We start from the raw sequence: 19,765 nt of genomic DNA, 5'->3' as shown, positions 1-19,765 counted from the left end.
TGGTTTTTCTCTCCATGTTTTTCTTGTTTCCTTCTATATGCTTCTAAAGGGAAAAACAAATAGTCGCTGATTTTCTTCAGTGTCTGCTCAGTCTATTGAACTGTGGTAACATAATTTCTTTTAACTATAACTATGGTAACATACTTTCTTTTCTTTAGCTGTTTCGTATTCTCATTGTCATTCTTACCTTGCTCATTCAGTTTTTCCTCTACCAGATGTTTGTATAATAATTATTTTCCTTGGCTTACAGAAGAATTGAGAGAATCAATGGAGAAGAAGGAACCTCAAAGGGCCATCTAGTCTATTGCCTCTCTCAAAGCAAGATCAATATCTACACTATGCTGGGCTGATGTTTGTCTAACTTGCTTTTCTGCACCTGCAGCGTTGGAGACTCCACAGCCCACTAACTCTACTTCACAACAATGCTTTACAGTTATCTATAGCATGGTGGTGACTTGGCACAAAACCCATAAAGCTTCATACCAATGGATCTGTGCATTCCAGTATTTCTTTCTGTTCGTCTTTGCAGGTTAAATCCAATGATGTCATAGGCTTGTGGAGATTTAAGAAGGTGGTGACTAAGTCTGGATTTTGCTCCTGATGACAACAATCATCACCTCATCTTAACTAGAGTATTTGTTCTGAGAAATGCACGGTATCAAAGCTTGGCAGCTCGTAAGCTGAGCTTAACTGAAACATTTGTTCTGAGAATGCGTGGTTTCAAAACCTCACAGTTACAAACAAAGAAATCATATTCTTAAGAGAAAACATAAATTACATACAGAGAAATTTGTTGTAAATGTTTTAGAACTAATACAAGTCAGTTATGTAATGCAAGCAAATTTCTACTACAGGATACCAAAGGTGTGTCTTCTATGATGAAACAACTGGCTACGTGGATAATTGAAGAGCAGCGTTTGACACACTGAATGGTACAGTAATAAACCAGAAAGACCCTGATAAACTTGAGGACTGAGTCAGCGAAAGTTTCAGGAAGTTGGACAAGGAAATGTGCAAAGTTTCACACCTGCTGCAGAATAGCTCCATGCATCCCTGCAGGCTGTGGAACTCCTGGCTGAGGAAAAGGAACTGAGGGTTACACTGGCTCTGGATGGGATGGAGTCACCTGGATGGTAACTTGACCAGTGTGTTCCTGTCACCCGTAAGACAAACTGCCTACTATATTAAGGAGTGTAGCCAGCAGATAGAGGGAATTTATTATCCTTCCTCTACTTGCAGTTGCAGAGGCTGCACCTGGGACAAAGTTCTGGGTACTCCAAAAGTGACGCTGAAACACAGGAGCAGGTACAAGAGGTCAGTGGCCTACAACACATCACCTCCAGGGAGACTTGGGAGAACTGGGCTTGTTTGTTTTGGTGAAGAGGAGGCTGAAGCATAAAGCTGAACTCTTGTTACTGCAGGATGACAGAGCAGTGAGCAAAGGCGAGAAACTGTGGCTTGGAGGGTTCAGACTGAACATCAGGAAAACTCTCTCCCAAGGGAGCGGTGATGCAGTGCTGGAACCAGAGTAGGTGGAAGATGAAAAGCTGATCTGATCCAGGGTTAGCAATAGTCTTACTTTAAGTGTGCAGCTGGATAACACAGCCTCTGAAGTTCCCTTCTGACCAAGACTTTTACGTTCCTGTGATAAACAAACTAATGAAAATGCCTGCTCATTCTCTTCTGAGAGGTGGTGTATTATATTATACAACTATATTAGTGTCCAGAGATAATTTGTTCAGAGATTAACTTTATAACTTTCCTAGAAGCACAGGGAATCTCATTTCTTGCTCATTCTAATATTCAGAAAAAACCACTGCATTTTGCAGAAATACTCATATCTACGCACTCTGAATTATCTTCTAGTATGTTAGCAAATTAGTAGAACTGGATACTTAATTCAAGCAATTATTTTTATTATTTTTTCCCCAGGATACACTCATAGCAGTCTCAGTTTCAAACAAAAGATAAATGCACTTTATTCAATTAACTGTTTATGAAATGGAAAGTTCTACTTAACCATGAGCTATATTATTCCCTCAGGCCCAGTAAATATATCAGACAAATCTTGACTAGAACAGCGAAAACCCTATTGCATACCCCTAGCAACAGTTTACAGTTTGACTAAAGCATCAGCTGTAATGCAAAGTAAATAAAAACCTGCCCATTTAAAAAATGTTAGTTTCCCAAACTGTTACAACATATATTTTATAATAAAGTGATGTTTTGTGATTTTTGTGAGTTTGATTTTCTTATCAACAGACCAGAGAACTTTTACGTTATTCCTTGTATTTTATAAAATAAGAGCACAAACGCTTATGAGAGGGTGACTGAGCACTAGCGCAGGTTGCCCAGGGAGGTTGTATCTCCATCTCAGGAGATCGTCAAAAGCTGCCTGGAGATGGTCCTGGGCAACCAGGTCTGGGTGGCCCTGCTCGAGCACAGAGGTTGGGCCAGATGACCTCCAGAGGTGCCTTCCAACCTCAACCATTTTGTGGTGCATGGTTTAATAGAGTAGAATCAGGTTCTGTACTACTGATCCTTTGATTATATTTTGGACTATGTGAGACTACTTTTAATTTGCTCGGTTTCCTCACCATTCTGTGTTGTTTACAATTTATCCTCAGCACTGGAGAGAATGCACTGGTTTATACACAACATTTTAACTGGACCTTATCCACCCTGTCTAGCTCAGAAAGCCAGTGGAACTAATAAAGAACCCATTCCTAGATAATGACCCCACAAGGAATGAGGGTCAGAAGAACCACAGGCACAAAACTTGTGTTTAAGATGAAAAGCAGTGCCCACAGCAAGAGAAAGTGAGACAAAAGTGGGAAACACTGAAGATAATGCAGCTGTAATGAAATTTACCAGAAGTTATGGTTATTGCTGCTGAGGGAAATGTATCATAATTTTCAGAAAGAAGTGGAGCTGTTTGTAATTCAGAGGCACTACTAAATATGATCATGTTTTGAAAAAATTGTTATGTCTGTAACTCACTTTTCTCTCATTTCATTTTCCTTGGAAGGGTGAAGTCCCCAGCTCGGAATGGATTTATGTGAAGAGTTAAGTCTCTCTGTGCTCTGACACTGGTAGGGGCGATGCAAATCACTGGTCAAAGTACTCAGGACAGTAGCTGCTACATCCTTGGCTCTGTTCCTAGGACTAACTGCACCAAGACCTCAAGAGGGCAAGGTGAAGGTCGGTTTCCAAGCAAGGTCTTCAGAAAATACGTGGTTTCCCCATAGCAAGAAAATTTCAGGAAAATGAAGAGACCTGAGACCTCAGTTTTTCTGCTCAATGCAATATTAGATGAGCAGATGAGACACTTAAGATGGAGTGCGTGAACTGTCTTTCTGAGTGGTTGAGGGCTATTTACGTCTTTCTTCCTCCTCTTGGGGGAAGAACATGTCAAGTTGCAGTTCAGTATATAAGGTGAAAAACAAGGTTTGGATAAAGGAATATGCACAAGTCAGACAGAAAGGTACCTATGTGTAATGCATATTCCATCTACGGTTATATGGAAAGATACAGTATTTGATTAAAATCAAATTTGACGAAGTTTAAAAAGTAGGGGGGAAAGGTAAGAGGTGGACTTAAGCTAGAACAGACTTAAAATTCTCTTTTCATTATGGCAATTTGATCAAGCTGAAGTTGCCCATGGGCAGCCTTACTGTGTAGAGGCATTGTTTCAGATAAAAGCTCCTTAATTCAGGTAGTCAAAAATTAAAAAGATTCTAGAAGGAATCTTTTCAGAAGGCACATCCTGAGTTATCTTTTATTGTTCTTGGCATAAATGTCCTTTCTTCTTTTGTCAGATACTCCAAGTAGCTGAGACTCAGCTACTTTTATTAAGGAGTATACAGCATTTACAACTAAAGTAAAAATAAGAAAAAGAATTGCTCGTGTCTTGTGAGTTTGAATTTTCCTGTGCTCCTTGAACTGAATCCAAAGTTTCAGTTGTAAATTTAATCTTTTAACTTTTTTATTTCTGTTCGTAAAACTCCCCTGCACCAACACGGAAACACTGTCAGTGCTCAGGACCAGCACACCCATCACTGGCATCCATGAACACATTTTTCTTATGCCAGATGTGTTGGAGATGTCACAGTTCAGAACTTACATAACAATTTTGAGGTGGTTACAAGGAACAATAAACAGTATTTGTTCCTTTTTCTCATGAGGAGATTAAAGACTGTCACTTTGTAAATGACTTACAAGCATCTCTAGAAAGCATTAGAGAATAAATGATCCCACATTCTGCTTACTCAACAGAAGTTCCCTCCTTTTCCCTGTGTTCCTCTAAAGTTCATCAATGATGACCCAGGAAGTAGATAGGAAAGCATTACACATGTATATTAAATTAATAGATTAATTAAAGTAATAGATTAAAACTTTATTCTTCTGCCTCTAAAATTTTTCTTCAGAAGAATTCTCCAAGATACAATACTTTGGCAGAAGTCGTGCTCTCAAGGACCAAGTGGAAGTTAGCAGGACTGAAACTGGAAGGACTGATTTCTGTCCTTGTACCTCTGATAAATTAGTGAAGTCCAAATGACAGTTTGCTTGGATTCTCCTCCCACTCTGTCTCAGACTTCTCCTGAAAAGGAGAAAGTTCTGTGATGATGGAAAAATTCATCAGAATTCTGAATTTTGATTTGCAGGACTTCATTTTTTCTTCTGCGTTAGAGAGAATGTAGCCCCTACAGGTGTCACAGGTTTTAAAATGTTTTTAAGTATAAAACAGTAGAGTATTTTCTTCGTTTATATGTTTTCTCTGTGGTATAGTATAGGAAACATAACAAATTGACATTTGGGTAACCCTAGAGGTGTCAACAACATTTCACAGTTGTAATATAACATAGAATTTCATTAGAAATGTTTTACTGAAGAATTGCTATGAAGCCTGTATCTAAAATCATATTTTTAAAAGGTTTTTGATTAGGACAAAGAGACTTGTATTTATCTTTCTGTAACAGTAATGCCTGCAAAATCAAGGTATGTTGACTTAATTTAAATAAATGCTTACAAACAGAGCCCTAAGTTTCATTAAAATAGAATACTTATGGTCTTGAAGTTACATTTCTCAATATTATTTTGACAAAGAGCATTCATTTGAATTAGTACTTGTTCATGTTTTCATGACCATGGGTTTAAAGACAGAAAAAGTTGCACATTAATTTCTACAGTTCTTAGAGAGTATTAAAAAGAACTAAAGAGCTGTAATATTTCTCAAACGGCACATAATTACTAGGCGCTTTTCAAGAAATTTCACAATTCCAAAATCACACTGAATTCCTAGTGCACCGTTCCTCATAAAACACTGCCAGACTTAATCTGTTCCCACAGCTCTACTTCTCAGATCAGTTATTCATACTGTTTATTTACCTGGAGCCAGTCATTAACAGTATTCTGGGGATGCACGTGCTTTGGTAAGAATGTAAATATAAAAACTCAATGATCTATACATTGTTGGCATTGTTAATCTACCTTGTATCAATGACAGTAATTCTCAGGTAAAACCAATAGTGACATGAACAACTAGAGCATGGTGTTACCCCCATATGATAACCATAGACACGGTTTTGGAGATGTAGGAGTGTATTATTTACTTACGGTGCTCAGTACTTATTTGACATGGAATACCGAAATGAGTGATCATTATTCGAACATTCAGGAAATCCTTCTACAGAAGTCACAGTTCTGCAGTCTTCTTCATTGTACATTCCCTACTTGGAATATAATCAGCTGTAGTCTATGCTTTCTAGCGTACAACCCCTGTGAATGTTTATGTGCCTATCTATGCAAGAACTAAGCTGGAATTCTTTAGGCAAAATAACGCCACTTACGAAGAGACATTTTTCTGGTGTAGAAGGAAGATGTGAAAATAGCTGAAAAATCATCTTTCTGCATGACACATTATTCAAATACACACTGAACAAGAATAATCTCTGTCTTGTTGCTGTTCAAGTATATAATAAATCCAGAGAAAAAAGAGCAATTTATCTTTGATAATGAAGGCAATAGAAGTAGTACAAAAGGATACACTGTCATAAGTATCATACATGCAGTAACATTCATGAAAAACAAGGTTATGAGAAATCAGATGACAGTCACAATACTATCAAATCACTGCTGACTCTTACCTTAGAATTTTATTGATTGCTGTCTCTTTTTCCAGAAGGTTTCTTGCTCTGATGCTGAAAACAGATTTACGGAGCTATAAAATTAAGAAAAAGAGGGTGTTCTTTTTAATTGTCATAAAATAAAGCACACGTATCTGACAGACCAATGAAACATAATGATGCTGAGTGTATGTAAAATTAAACACATAATGTTCTCTATCATAAAGCTGTTTTTCACTGTCTGTGGCACAGGTGTCCTTTTCCACAAAGAGAGTAGTAGAAAAGATCAAAATGGTCACACAGAGCTAATTCTTTGAGGAATGTATAAGATCCTAGCCTTATCTTGCAGCTTTCGTCCTCCCTATCCCAATCCATAGCTAGTTCCAGGTGTAAAGGAGCAGACAGTTTTGTTGACTAGTACTAATATTATTCCCTTTATTACACACATTTTTTCTTCTCCAGTTGGCCAAGTCACACCTTTGTCTTGATCCTGGCTACTCCTCCTTCACTGCAGATTTTGACTAGGCTGGATCATACTCTGGAGATGCCTTGACTTTACAGAAGAGCCAGCTAACAAGGTTTAGATGTCTCATTTCAGTGCCTAGAGTTAGGTAAGATTAAAGTCGGTCTCCTGTTTCTCCTGAATCCAGGCCTGCCTGCCTGTTCTTGCCCTCTTCACTATTCTTTTTTTTCCTAGATGTAGAGCAAAAAATGTGGAGAGCAAAATATGCTTGTTATTGCCTCTGGTCATGAACAGTGTTTTAGGCATATTCTTGTGAATGGGACTTCCTGGACATTAAATGAATGGACTGAGATCATAGAATCACAGAATGTCCTGAGTTGGAAGGGACCCACAAGGATCATGGAGTCCAGCTCCTGTCCCTGCACAGGACAACCCCACAGGTCACACCGTGTGTCTGAGGGCTTGTCCAGTCTCTTCTTGAACACTGTCAGGCTTGGGGCCGTGACACCTCCCTGAGGAGCCCGTTCCAGTGTCCACCACCCTCTGGGTGAAGAACCTTTTCCTCATGTCCAACCTAAACCTCTCCTGGCACATCTTCCTGCCATTCCCTCGGGTTCTGTCATTGGTCACCAGAGAGAAGAGCTCAGCACCTGTTCCTCCTCCTCCCCTGGTGAGGAAGCTGTAGCCGCCCTGAGGTCTCCTCTTAGTCTCCTCTTCTCCAAGCTGAACAAACCAAGTGACTTTAGCTGCTCCTCATATGGCTTCTTCTCCAAACCCTTCTGGACACTCTCTAGCAGCTTAATACCTTTTTTAGCCTGTGGCGCCCAGAACTGCACTCAGTGCTCCAGGTGAGGCCACACCAGCGCAGAGCAGAGCGGGACAAGATACAAGAAAAAACAAGCACTGAATTTCTAAGCAAGTAGTAACAAACAATGTAAATCAAGGAACAAATAATGGTTGAAGAATTTAGCTGAGGAATTGCACCTGTGATGAACTGAAAGCCTCTGGCACCTTAAAAGACTTAACTCTGACAACTGTTTTGAGATCATTTTCTTGAAGCAAATGGTTGAGAGAGATTTGGCAGTTCCCAGCAATATGTGCCCTGTTTTTGATTGATCTGAAACAGAACCATTGAGCACATTTCTTTAAAACTATTTGTTATAAATACTGGATTTGTGTAACTGATCTGTGTCTGACCTCAGGATGTATTTCTAAAACACCTCAAATCCAGAGTCACTTGATGAGTAATTCTGCTAGAACTTCTCTCAAGACCCAGATTGACTTCAATTCACAGTAAGATGTCTTAATTTAGAGAAAAATAGAAGCCTAGAATATACCTTAAAACATCTTAATTATACTGGCTGCCCTTAATAAAATGACTATTGCTTTTTAAGCTACATCTGTAACAGCAATCTACAATCTCTTTCCCAACACTTGGTTTTTCAAGTCTGGCCCCTTTAACTGCTCTCAAGTCCTAACGCATCTCTGTACAGCCTGTGGAAGTAAGAACATAGATGACCTGAAAATGTCACAATTTTGGGATATTGTAGGCTCCTTAAGAAACCTGCAACTTGAAAACTGAAATAAAGTATGCAACACTTCAGAATGGATTTTAGAAAATAAAGGTATTGGAATTCCAGGTAAGATTAAAAAAATAGTAACAGAATTCTTGAGTATTTGAACACAAACCAAAAAATCACTCAATTGCCTGATATGGTTAACTTCAAAATAAACTGAAAATCACAGTATGAGGTATACCATTATATTAAACATTGTATTGGGGTAAATATTTCATATATTGAAACATATTCGTGCAGGTTTTAACTCATTTGCAGTACCTCAGCACAGGTGTAGTGGATTTATCAGCATGGTACTTTATTACGGATTTAAATATAACTCACAATGGTGAAAGTAATGGCAACTCTCACATCTTTTTTCTTCTAATGTCAGTGATGAGTAACTGGAATCCCAGATGACTGACTTTTTCCTCTTATCAGGTTTGCAAAAAGAAACCTCCAAACCACAGGACTATTTATCATTTCGCAAGGTTTAGCTACTAATTTTTTTAAGACTCAATTATGAATATCAAACTTATGGGAATAATGAAGGTGGAAAACCAGCTCTTTTTTTTTGTTTGTTTTAGTTGTTTTTTCATGTTAGAAATAACTGTTTTAGAATAATTGCAATTACATCAAACATGGAAAAATAAGTGTGCTGCTTACTGATGTGTTATGTCCATTTATTTCTAATAACAATTCTTTGCTTGTTAATGACTTAGAAATGGAAAAGACTTAAAACACAGAGAGCATTAATTTCTTTTCAAATTTCCAGTGTTTGCTCACCTGATTTCAGAAAAAAGTTGAGGCAAATAATTTTTCCTGAAAATGTCTACAGCTTCCTATATGGCACAGACCACATCTATGCGGTGCCAAAACACATTTAGTGTATGGCCCAAGCAGGGAAATTCAGCCAGGTTATCAACAAGGGAATGTGCACTGGGAAAGCAGGAGCAAGGAGTCAACTTCTTTTCAGACTTTACAAGGAGGTTGGGCGCTTGTACAGATACATTTATTGCTTCCCCAAGCCACGTGCTAAACCATCTAGTGCCAGCAAGGAAGAAGAACATCTTAAGAAAAACTGCTAGTAGTAGGTCTAGGCCAAGGTCTACTCACATCTGGCACATCTGCCTACCAGGGACTGCTGAATCCTTCCTCTAGGTAGCCAGACTAACAAAGACAGAGGGGGTGGTCCATATTTTGCATAAAAGCATACTGCTAAATCCCTTGCACATCTCAGTTGGAAATGGTTTGACCTCGTTTTTGATGCCTTCAATGAACACTCTAGCTGTCTGTTGGATATGTGCAAGGAGCGTGCTGCTCTCTGGTCTTTGGCCACCGCACAGCCAGAGGTGCAACATCCATGGAGCCAGACAGAAAAAGCGAAGCAGCAGGAAGGAGCCCACATCTGGAGCCACTTAGATGGGGGAGAAAAGACTGCATTCTAATTCCTACTCCCAAAGCTGTTCACGGATTTTATTCAGTGATGCTTCAACAAATAAATGCCTGAGAAGTCCTGGGAATGGGGAAAGGGACCAGAACACAGGGTGTTGCACCAGGGTGTTTGTGCAAAGAGTGCATTTATTTTTCCTGCACTTTTATTTCAGAAGGACCAGCTGTGAAATTTGCACCTGAGGCAGCAGGTCCTTGGGCACTGACTGTGGTCTAAGCACACCCAATGGACTGAGGCTGAGGGGAACTTTTAAAGGTTTGTTACCATCCTGTCTGCCTCTGCAGTGGGGCAGAATTTAGACTGGAGCCATGTATCCAGTTCTATAACCCAGCAATACACAAGCATGCAGAAGATCCTATGCTTCGGTGCCTTGGGATCACAGTGGTCCAAAATGGAACTGATAATACCACCCAGGCACTTCCAAGGATTATGGTTTTTGGAGATGATGGTCCTCATTGCTCTTTAGGACTTAGGCATCCTCGCTTCAGCAGAACCCTGGTGAATTTACCTTAAATTTAAAATATCCAGAGAAGCAATAAAAGATAATATTTTTAGATAAGCACAATTGATCTATTTGTCATATTTAAAGGATTCAGCAGTCAAACAGCAACATGCATATATCAATATGCATGTTGAAGAAAAGCAAACATTACTATAGATTTTTAAAATCTTTGTCCTTATTTCTGTGTTAGATAAATAAAACAAACTTCTTCCCATTTAATTTTCCAAATTTGCCTAGCACACCACACAAATGCAATGGAATTCTACAAACAGAAAATTGAGGTGATGATCAGTATTTTGTTTAATAATGTCTAGATGGCGCATGCTGGTGCAGAAGGAGGCTGGCAATTAAAACTTGTGATACCTGCCGAGTTCTTGAATGTTGCAGAGGAAATTATTAGCAGTGTTAGTGTACAAAAGACATTACTCAACCAGATGATGTGGAATTAAATAACTACAGTATAATCTATTGTGGTTATTTTAGGGTATATCTGTTTAGCCTGCTGGGTTTTTTATTACAGATTGTGATGCATTGTGAGGACACCCTCAGTGTATCTTTATTGGCCATTATTTATTTATTTACTTCTTTATGCAGCCTATAAGTACACTCAGTGCAGAAATAACAGTGCCATGTAGCTTTCTGCTATAGAACATTATTCTTTAGCATAAGACACTGTCCTGAAATCACCTAACAGCATCTGATTACCATTAAATATGTTTTTAACAATACATTTTAAAGAGCTCCTGCAGGATACTTTAATCTGTGAGGAACAGCTGTGTCAGGTTAGCAAATTACCAATAATATTTCCTGGATGAAAAAGTTTTATATGGAAGGCATGTGCTCCTACAAAGCCATGAATAAAGCCCATGTCTTGGTTCCCACATTCCTTTGAGTTTATTTACACAGATGCGCCTGTAGGCACAGAATTAGGAGATCTGCAGATCTTCTTCCACAAGCGCTGGTACCCTTCACTGCTGCTGCTGGCAGGACAGACTTCAGTCCAGTCAGTGTGAACTTGATCTGAATGTTGCATCCTATGAAATCCCATTTGTCCAAACCGACAAGGACAAAGCCATAAACCACTGTAAATGTTGTAAAAGAAGCTAAATCACAGAACATTGTTGCTCTGCAAGTGCCACCTGCTGCTTTGAAAAGGTACTGCAGACGTTTTAAATGACAATATTTATTTAGTAGTATATTTTAAAAATCCAGGCTTTCTACCCTGGAAAAAAATATCCTTGGCATAAGATTAAAAGCAAAGCAACACAGGACCGTACCTTTGCTAGGTGACAGCTAATGACTGTGGATCAGGCCAATACACAACCGAGTGTATTAGCACAGCCCTGCTGACTTCAGGGGGATCCATGCCAATTTATAGCAGTTACGATAAGGCTCAGTAGTTCTGAGAAATGCTATTCATTGTCGAAGTTTTGATATATTTTCCTAGCAATATATTTGTGGTGCACCAACACCAGCAAGCACTGCATAAAGCAACTGTTTTCAACCTGAATTTGACAGAGAATTGTATCCTATCAACAGGTAAAAACTGGTGATATAGTGTATTATTTTTGCATCAGACCATTGCAGAGTTGGCAGAAGAGACAATATTGGTGGGTGTTCTGCAAAAAAATGTGAGACAGGTCTTAAGTAAATAACGAGATGTAAATGTCTAAAATACTTGGTCGATGATCGAAAATAAAAGCGAACGCAATATATTTTTCTACAGCATTTCTTAACTTTTATGTGAAAATTAGGAATTTTAGCTTAGTGCTGTTGATAGCAACTGCAGGACCATATGGGGATAGCCTTCTGTACCATGCCAGAAATTCCAAGCAAGAAAAAAAAAAATAATCGAAAGCTTCTGTTTCAGTTTGGAATTTGTTGGATGCCAATTGACTGTTTATGTAGATGTGCAGAATGAACAGATTGTTAGGTATTATATCATAATTTAAATACGTACAGCTTCTCGGGAAAATATGTAGAGTCACTACAAGGAGCAATATCTCAGAGTGATTTTTAAGATACAGCAAGGAGATGTTTGGGCAGAATCTGTTCAAAGCTTGAACATTCCATTAAATATAGGATATTTTTGGCTCAAAGGAGTTTGCTGTGTAGCCTCTTACATGCATACATTATTATTTGTTCAACAACTTTCTGTCTAGGCATCTTTGTACTGAAAAGATTGGACTCTATCAAAATTAATATGACAAAAATATGAAAAGTGATGGAAGGTCAGACTGTGGGTTGTTGGTAGGTACCTAACAAAACTTTCAAAAGAATTTAAGCAGGTTAAGTGACTAAATCCTATAGAAATAAGTGGAGAATTTCTTAAGCTCTTTTGAAAACTCTGCTTAATGCCTACAGAATCATAAAAGATGCAATTACAAAGGATCTCTATAGATCACCTAATCCATCTCCCTCTCTCAAAGCAGAACTAACTATTTTCATTTGGACTTTGAAAGTGTGGCCCTTGGTGAGGTTGTCCCATATAGGAAAGAGGCTCACTGAGCAGTCAAGAAAGTGGTCTAGCATTAGGTAAGTGCCTCAAGGAGTCATAGGGTGTCCCTTTTGATCAGATGTCTAGAAAGAGAAATGGGCATAATCTCCTCAACTCTTGGGAGTCACTGACCTGAAATAGCATTAATTCCTTTTGTAGCCCTTCATTGCTGCCTGTCTCTTAAGGAAAGCCATGTTCTTCTAATTAGCTGACTACTGGTCTGGAAAATCTACATGTCCTTTCATAACCAAGAACCTTTTTCAATTAAGTCTGAGAATGTGGATAAGGCTAATATTAGCATGCTAATCAAACCCCCAAAGACTTGAAGGGGATGATAATAGTCCATCTCAGACACATGGGGGAGTGGCTTCAGCGAAGGGGAAAAATCCCTCTTTTTTATGTCTTGTCATGCTATACTTAGGTTTTTCCCTTTGGCTTATCTGAGTTTTTTTACTTTCAGTGGTGTAAAGGGTAGGTTTTTCATAGAGTCAAAGAATGGTTTGGGTTGGAAGGGACCTTTACAAGTCATCAAGACCAGACCTCCTGCAATGAGCAGGGACATCTGCAACTAGATCAGGTTGCTCAGAGCCCCATCCAGCCTGGCCTGGAATGTCTCCAGGGATGGGGCATCTACCGCCTCTCTGGGCAACCTGGGCCAGTGTTTCATCACCCTCATGGTAAAAAAATCCTTCCTTGTATTTAGTCTGAATCTCCCCTTTTCTAGTTTAAAACCATTACCCCTTGTCCTATCGCAACAGGCCCTGCTAAAAAGTTTGTCCCCATGTTTCTTCCAGGCCCCCTTTAAGTATCAAAAGGCCACAATAAGGTCTCCCTGGAGCCTTCTCTTCTCTGGTCTAAAAAACTCCAACTCTCTTGCCCTGTCCTCACAAAAGAACAAGGAAGAACATTACTCCTGGTTGTACAAGCATACGCATGTAATTCCCTTCACCAGCACAAAGGGATCACAACTATATTTAACCTGTTCTTGTGAATGAGACCTGTGAGTGAGTGAGGCAGACCCAAGGGCTTGGAGAAGGAAATCTGGATTCCTTGGTAGGAGCAGGGAAAGGGAAAGTACAAGGCTCCAGCAGAAGGGCTTTCCTGTAATCCAGCCCTCATTGCCTCTCCCTTCACTCCAAACTAATGCATATTCTTTTCTATTAAAATACAGTAGCACTAAAAATTTTTCCATGTCTGAAATTTGTTTGATTGAAGAAACAACAAGAGTATGATCAGCCCCTTGTGTTTTTCTGCATCTTTACAGCATTTGTATCAAACTTGTGAAGTCATCAAAACCGATGACGTAGAAAGCTAATGCCAGAAAGAAGTGCTGAATTACGGCACTTTGAAAATTGCAAAGTATCCAGGCCCCAGCCTCTTTTATCTCAGAATGTAACTGAAAACTGGTCTTTTCCAGGCAGAATTTTGAACATACTATCTAGAGGCAAGAGCAACAAAGCAATTTAAAAGCAACAGAAGCCAGAGACAGACCATGACAAGACCAGAGTCCTTGCAGTCTGTCTTATCTGCTTTTAAGGCAAATATAGTAATAATAGCTAAACATTACCAGCTGAAATGTATATATGGTGAAACACTTAATGAGAAAGTGTCTTTTTCTATAAATTGATTATTTAGACATAGGGCCATTGGGAAGTTGTCACATACCTTTTTTTTCTGAAAATAAACAAAATCTTAAAAACATGCAAAATACACACAGAAGTCTACTGATTAATTTTCAAAAAACCTGAAATACATCACTGTATTTACATATATTAACTCCATTAGAAAGATCTGATGAGAACAGACATGGGATAAAAATAGTCTTGAAAATCAAGACCATAATGAGCAAGAAAATGCTGGATTCATAAGCCATTCTCATTCCAGTAGTTAGATTGTTTTAATGATTTTTCTGAATGTTATAGCTAGATAGATTTTGAAAATATCCTGTGAATAACATAAATAGGTAAGACTGAAGCACTTGGCTGTGTTTAATTAACAAGTGGTATATGGCAACTGAAACTGTAGGACAGAGTTCGACTCAGATACTCGGTAAAGGGAGATCAAGATAAAGTTTGAATGATTTTTTTTTTATACTTATGTGCTAAATTCTGCAAGAATTACTTCAGAAAAAAATCAGTATTTATTAGTGTTTAAAATAAATAATGTTTTCTACTTGGAATTAATGTGCAATTATACTTTATTAGTTTCTGCTATATTCAAAATTAATGTGATAAAATTATTCTTTCAAATTACTTAGAGAAAAGAATAATCAGGAGCTCAACAGAATGCTATAGTACTTTTTGTGCCAATATTCTGCTTTGCACAAAAGAATGTCCAAAGTAAAGTTCAGAAGAGGTTCATTAAGTTGGGACATAAATTTATTAAAAGAATAAGCAGAAATTCTGGAAATGACAATTTACGAATAAATACTCTACCCTTGGTACTTTTCTAAGAAGGAAAAAATACAAATAAAATTTATGAGTATGTCTTCATGCCTGATGATTTTCTGAGAGATATCTTGGGATCCTCTGTCTTCAATATTAAAGGCTATGCCTTAAAAAAGCTGAAAGGCTATTTCAGCTTTAACAATTATAAATACTTTCTGCAAGGAAAAGTCCTTTCAGAATAGTCTCAGAATATACGTGATTCTTTTTGCAAGAATCAGAATAGTTAATGAAAGGAGCTGAGCACAGATCAGAAAAAGGCATGTAGGAACAAACTGTTAGATTAAACTACAACATCTTATCAACAATAAGTGACATGTCTCAGCAGCTCACAAATGGAGTATCTATGATGTTAACCAAACATGCACTAAAAATTGTGGGCAATTTTGTGCATTGAATTTGTGTGTGAAATTGTAAACAGTTAAAATCCTAAACCTTCCCTGAGGTGTCAGGAGACAATGATTTCTACATAAATCAGACGGAGTTGATCTCCAAGGAAGAACTCAGACCATTCCAGGACGAGGCTTGTAATCGGGTTGATGTTTGTGTTCCATCCCATCTAACTTTAATGGTTATCAGCAGGATCATATCCGGGAATGAAGCCAAATAGCATAAAAAAAGCGGGTGCAAAGCTCAGCAGCCCACCTGCAAGGCAACACAGGTCATCGTGAACATATCACTTTGGTGCTCTATTCTGTGCATGGAGCCCCCAAAGAATGCAGAATCCAGCATGAGGTCTGCTGCTTAGTATTCATAGTCTTCCATGATAATGGATCACTTCTCACTTTCTGACCACGGCCTCCCATCATACAGGTACATTCTGCTGTAACTGGGAAATCAATGGCAGAGGCATATGGTGTGGGAGGTCGAGCGTTCACAGGAGCTGGACCTCAGTGATGGATCTCGCTCCCACAAGAGAAAGGAATGGCTACTAACTGCACTGCTGCAGAGCTAAAACCCAAACTCATACACGTGAAAGGAAACAGAACAGGGACAGGATGACAAAGAGGACAGAAAACAGAAGATATATTTGGTATTATCCAATTAATGTTACAAATGCAGAAATAAGGGGGCTGGCTTGTTTATACGTCTTCAATTAAATGGGAGATGCTCGAAGTCTGAACTATTAAATACATTCATATATTAAATGCCCTTTTGCTTTGTTTTGTAATTCACTCTTGCTGTGCCACTGCAGTAAACATGCACATGGGTGTCTGTATATACTGAGCCACAGGCATTTTCGAAGTTCCTCTCACAAGCCTGTCAGTTTTGAATTTTACTTCAGCAGCAATGTCCTGTCTTGTGTGGTCTAAGATAAGTAACCGATTCAGGAGTGTCCTCCTCACAACAATTTTCCGCAGGGCTTGCCAAACGTTGTCTCTTAGGAAAGCACTCTGATGTCTTTCTGTGCTCCTCTGATCCTAGTCTTGAAGTCAAGAGGCCAAGGCAAATGGTCTACAGCCAACTCAGCTGTATTTTACTGGACACCTGGTGTGTTGTAAAACTTATGGCTCATTTAGGTTTTTTGTCCCCTAAAACTTGCGGAGACTATCCCTTGGGCTTTTGTGAGAGTCACCACAGTGAGATGTCCTTATTTTATGCCAACTTCCTTTCTTCTCATCCACCCACTTACACTAAATTATCTGTTTCCATATTTCATCCAGCTCTCCTGTCCAAGAATTTACTGAAATATTGGTTAGCTCAGGAAATTCCCAGGATACCATGAATAATTTTCATACAAATATATAAGTATAAAAGAACACCTTCCTCTCTGTCTCTAAAGCTCCCCTTCTCCCACATCTACAATGTTCATTTCATACCACTCCCTCTTTTCATTTTTTAACCCTTTCTGCAGATACTTTTTTCATTAATTTTATAATGGCACTGTCTCCTTATATTTGCACTTTTTCTGAGCAGTCTTCCTTCTTCCACCAGAAAGCATCTTCTTCATACTTTCTACTACAACAGGGATATCATCACTGACCCTGACAGTCCTGGTTTCTCTAATTAGACCCAGAGCTCTTCACCTCATGGCCTGCAGACTCCAGGATAGAATAGCTCAGCATGGAGTGGAGGAGGTCGGTGGCAAAACCAATCGGTTTGAGAAAATTTGCTCAACAGACCTCAAGCAGAGAGCAAAGAACGACCATCCTGCACTGCCAGCAGTGTTAAGTTCAGAGAAGCCCAGAGGATCCCAGTCTTGCCCACAAAGTTACAGATAATCATAAACAACTCAAGCAAATCATCACACTAAGCTGCCTACTGAGCATCCATGTCTGAGCTGGCCCAGGTGTCACTGGCATTGGATGTAGAAGAATGAAAGTGGCACTGTCTGTCCCCGCACACCCACTCAGATCCCACATACTGAGAAAGAACTCTTAGGGGATGCAGACAAGGTAAAGGACATTTAGGTATATTAGTGTTTGGTTAGTTTATTACTTTGACGAGAGTTTAGAAATTTGGAAGAGTTAGAAAAACTTCTGGAGTTCACAGACTTGACCAGAAAAAAGGAGTAGAGCAGAGAAATCTGTTTTCCAAAGCTGTTCTTTTGATTTGGCATAGATGAAAATAATTTAAAACTGACTGTCATCATGGTTATGGTAATATATACAACTAAATAAATTTTTCAATTATTTTGAGAGGGTAAAATCCATTAAAAGAAGAATGCAATGAAAATCTACACCCCTTTTACAACCTAAAACATCTTTTCAAGGAAGTGAGTAACTATAATACTGAAAAGAGTTACTAAACCCACTATATAAGAGAGCAAAAACCATTTTACTTTATCTGTCACCACAAATTATGGGTCAGATTGATTTTGAACACAAAATTGACTCCACATATATATAGTGGCAGATTTTTAGAGAAAGAAAAAAAGAAATTTGCTTAAGTGGAAATATTTCCTATCACTTCAGCAGGTGTGGAATGCAGAAATACTGATATAAGTCCAGGAGAAACTGGTGGAACTAGTCACAGTTCAGGCTCCATAAAGGAAGGACAGAGTTAAGTCTGTCAGCAGAATCTCACCTTTTGATTTCACCCTATTTTTTCATCAACTACAATGCAAAGATTATGTGAAAAGTTTCTGAAGCCATCGCACTTCTATCAGGAGCAGTGGGAATGCATCCTACTAGGCACTGGGATTACTAAAATGTTCTGTCAGGTTTGGTTTTTTACCAAGAAAAGTAAAGTATGAAAGTAAGGTTTATGTTTAAGTGCAACCAGTCATTCCAAGCTTGTTTTAAGGATAAGATATTTTTAAGAGGATTTGTTCGTACAAAAGTGAGGTTGCCTTGGCAACTGTCGCTACAGAAAGCCATAGTAATTACTTTCACAAAATCCTTCCTAGTGCTTTCTCCCTCTTAATAGGAATGTGTAAATACCTTGTTTTAAGCTACATTTATCAGAAATATTACTCATCATTGATTCTACCCTTGAGGCATGGGAATCCAAAAGTATATGCTTAAAGCAGGTTGAATAGTGCAAAATCAATTTGCAAACACTTATTTCAAATCAAAAATGAAAGCCAGGCCATGCATATTTGCTCTTGAAGTGAAAATTTGAAAAGAATGCAGCATTCTGTTTTCATAGTGCAAGATCTTAATGAATAAAGTGTGCCGTGTATTCATCTATCTTCAAACACAATACCGATTCACTTTTGAGAACAGCAGGCAGATGGAATTAAGAATGCAATTTAATATATCTAAACTATATTCATGTAAACAGATCTACCGAATCATTGCGCAGCTCTGCATTGCATACTGTGGACTCATCTGTGTGCCTGGGAAAAGTTTAAGGTCTTTGTTCATCTCTTCATTACACGGTAGAAATGTTCTCTGATCTCCCTGGCACAGTGTCTGAGATCCCTCATTAGTGATATTTGGCATAGTTCTGCTGACCCCTAGGCTTGTCATCTAATAACTTATCCAATTTTTCTGCTGTGCTTGTTAGAGTAGATGACGTCCATTTAGGCTTTATTCCTCCCTATGGCCTTGTCTGGTAAATAGTATTTTACCACAGACCTCCCTCTCAGGCCATGCTATTCAGCTTTGGCTTACTGATGCCATAGAATGCATCAGCCACAGGAATGGGCTCTTGCATATTTTGAAACAGGGATAGAAATTAACAGTATTTTGCAAATTGGCTCTTTTCATTCATTATCAGAAGGGTATTGTTTTCTCCAACCCTGCTTCCTGCCTGTATGAATACTGTCCTGAGTTATAGTTGCAAACTACACACTAGGAAAGCCAGAGCTACACTGTGTAACTACAATACGTACCTTCTTTTCCTTGTCTGGGGTTCTGTAACTTCAAATGTATTTACAACCCCCTGATGTTAATATTCAAATAGGATTTCAGCGCCCTGTTATGAATACTGAAAGGACCTTGTCACTACTAAGTTCCACGCTATTATAAGTGATCAAGAAGTGATGTCAGTGTAGATATCACTAGAAATCTGGGAAACCAGTATCTTCCATGATGCACATGAAGATTTTTTTCAAATCCAACCATCCATGCCAGTCCAGCTGGGACACTAGCAGCATTCAGCACAATAAGTATCAAATATATGTCTTCAACACCTGTCTTCTTGTGACAGAGAGGTTAATGTCCACTAAATAATTAGAATAATTCTTAAATTTTTACTCATCTCCAGTGATTACACAGAGACCTTGCTTCAATGAAGTGTATTTTCAGCATTGTAACAGTATCAAGGTACTCAAAAATC

The 19,765-nt window shown here is 38.6% G+C and overlaps 1 protein-coding gene across 2 annotated transcripts in view; it reads right to left on the bottom strand.

Annotated features, from left to right (window-relative positions):
- The window catches only part of NALCN (sodium leak channel, non-selective), a 241,612-nt gene that overhangs the window by 36,860 nt on the left and 184,987 nt on the right, over positions 1 to 19,765 (bottom strand). For both annotated transcript variants that reach the window (XM_065628719.1, XM_065628725.1), the window contains exon 18: positions 6,147 to 6,220. In XM_065628719.1, the coding sequence (XP_065484791.1) occupies positions 6,147 to 6,220 (74 nt within the window). The remainder of the gene's footprint in view (positions 1 to 6,146; positions 6,221 to 19,765) is intronic.

Source organism: Caloenas nicobarica, chromosome 1 (assembly GCF_036013445.1).
Source record: "Caloenas nicobarica isolate bCalNic1 chromosome 1, bCalNic1.hap1, whole genome shotgun sequence".
Classification (NCBI taxonomy): Eukaryota; Metazoa; Chordata; class Aves; order Columbiformes; family Columbidae; genus Caloenas; species Caloenas nicobarica.
The sequence above is the reverse complement of the archived record's forward strand: the minus strand, read 5'-3'. Positions and strand labels throughout refer to the sequence as shown.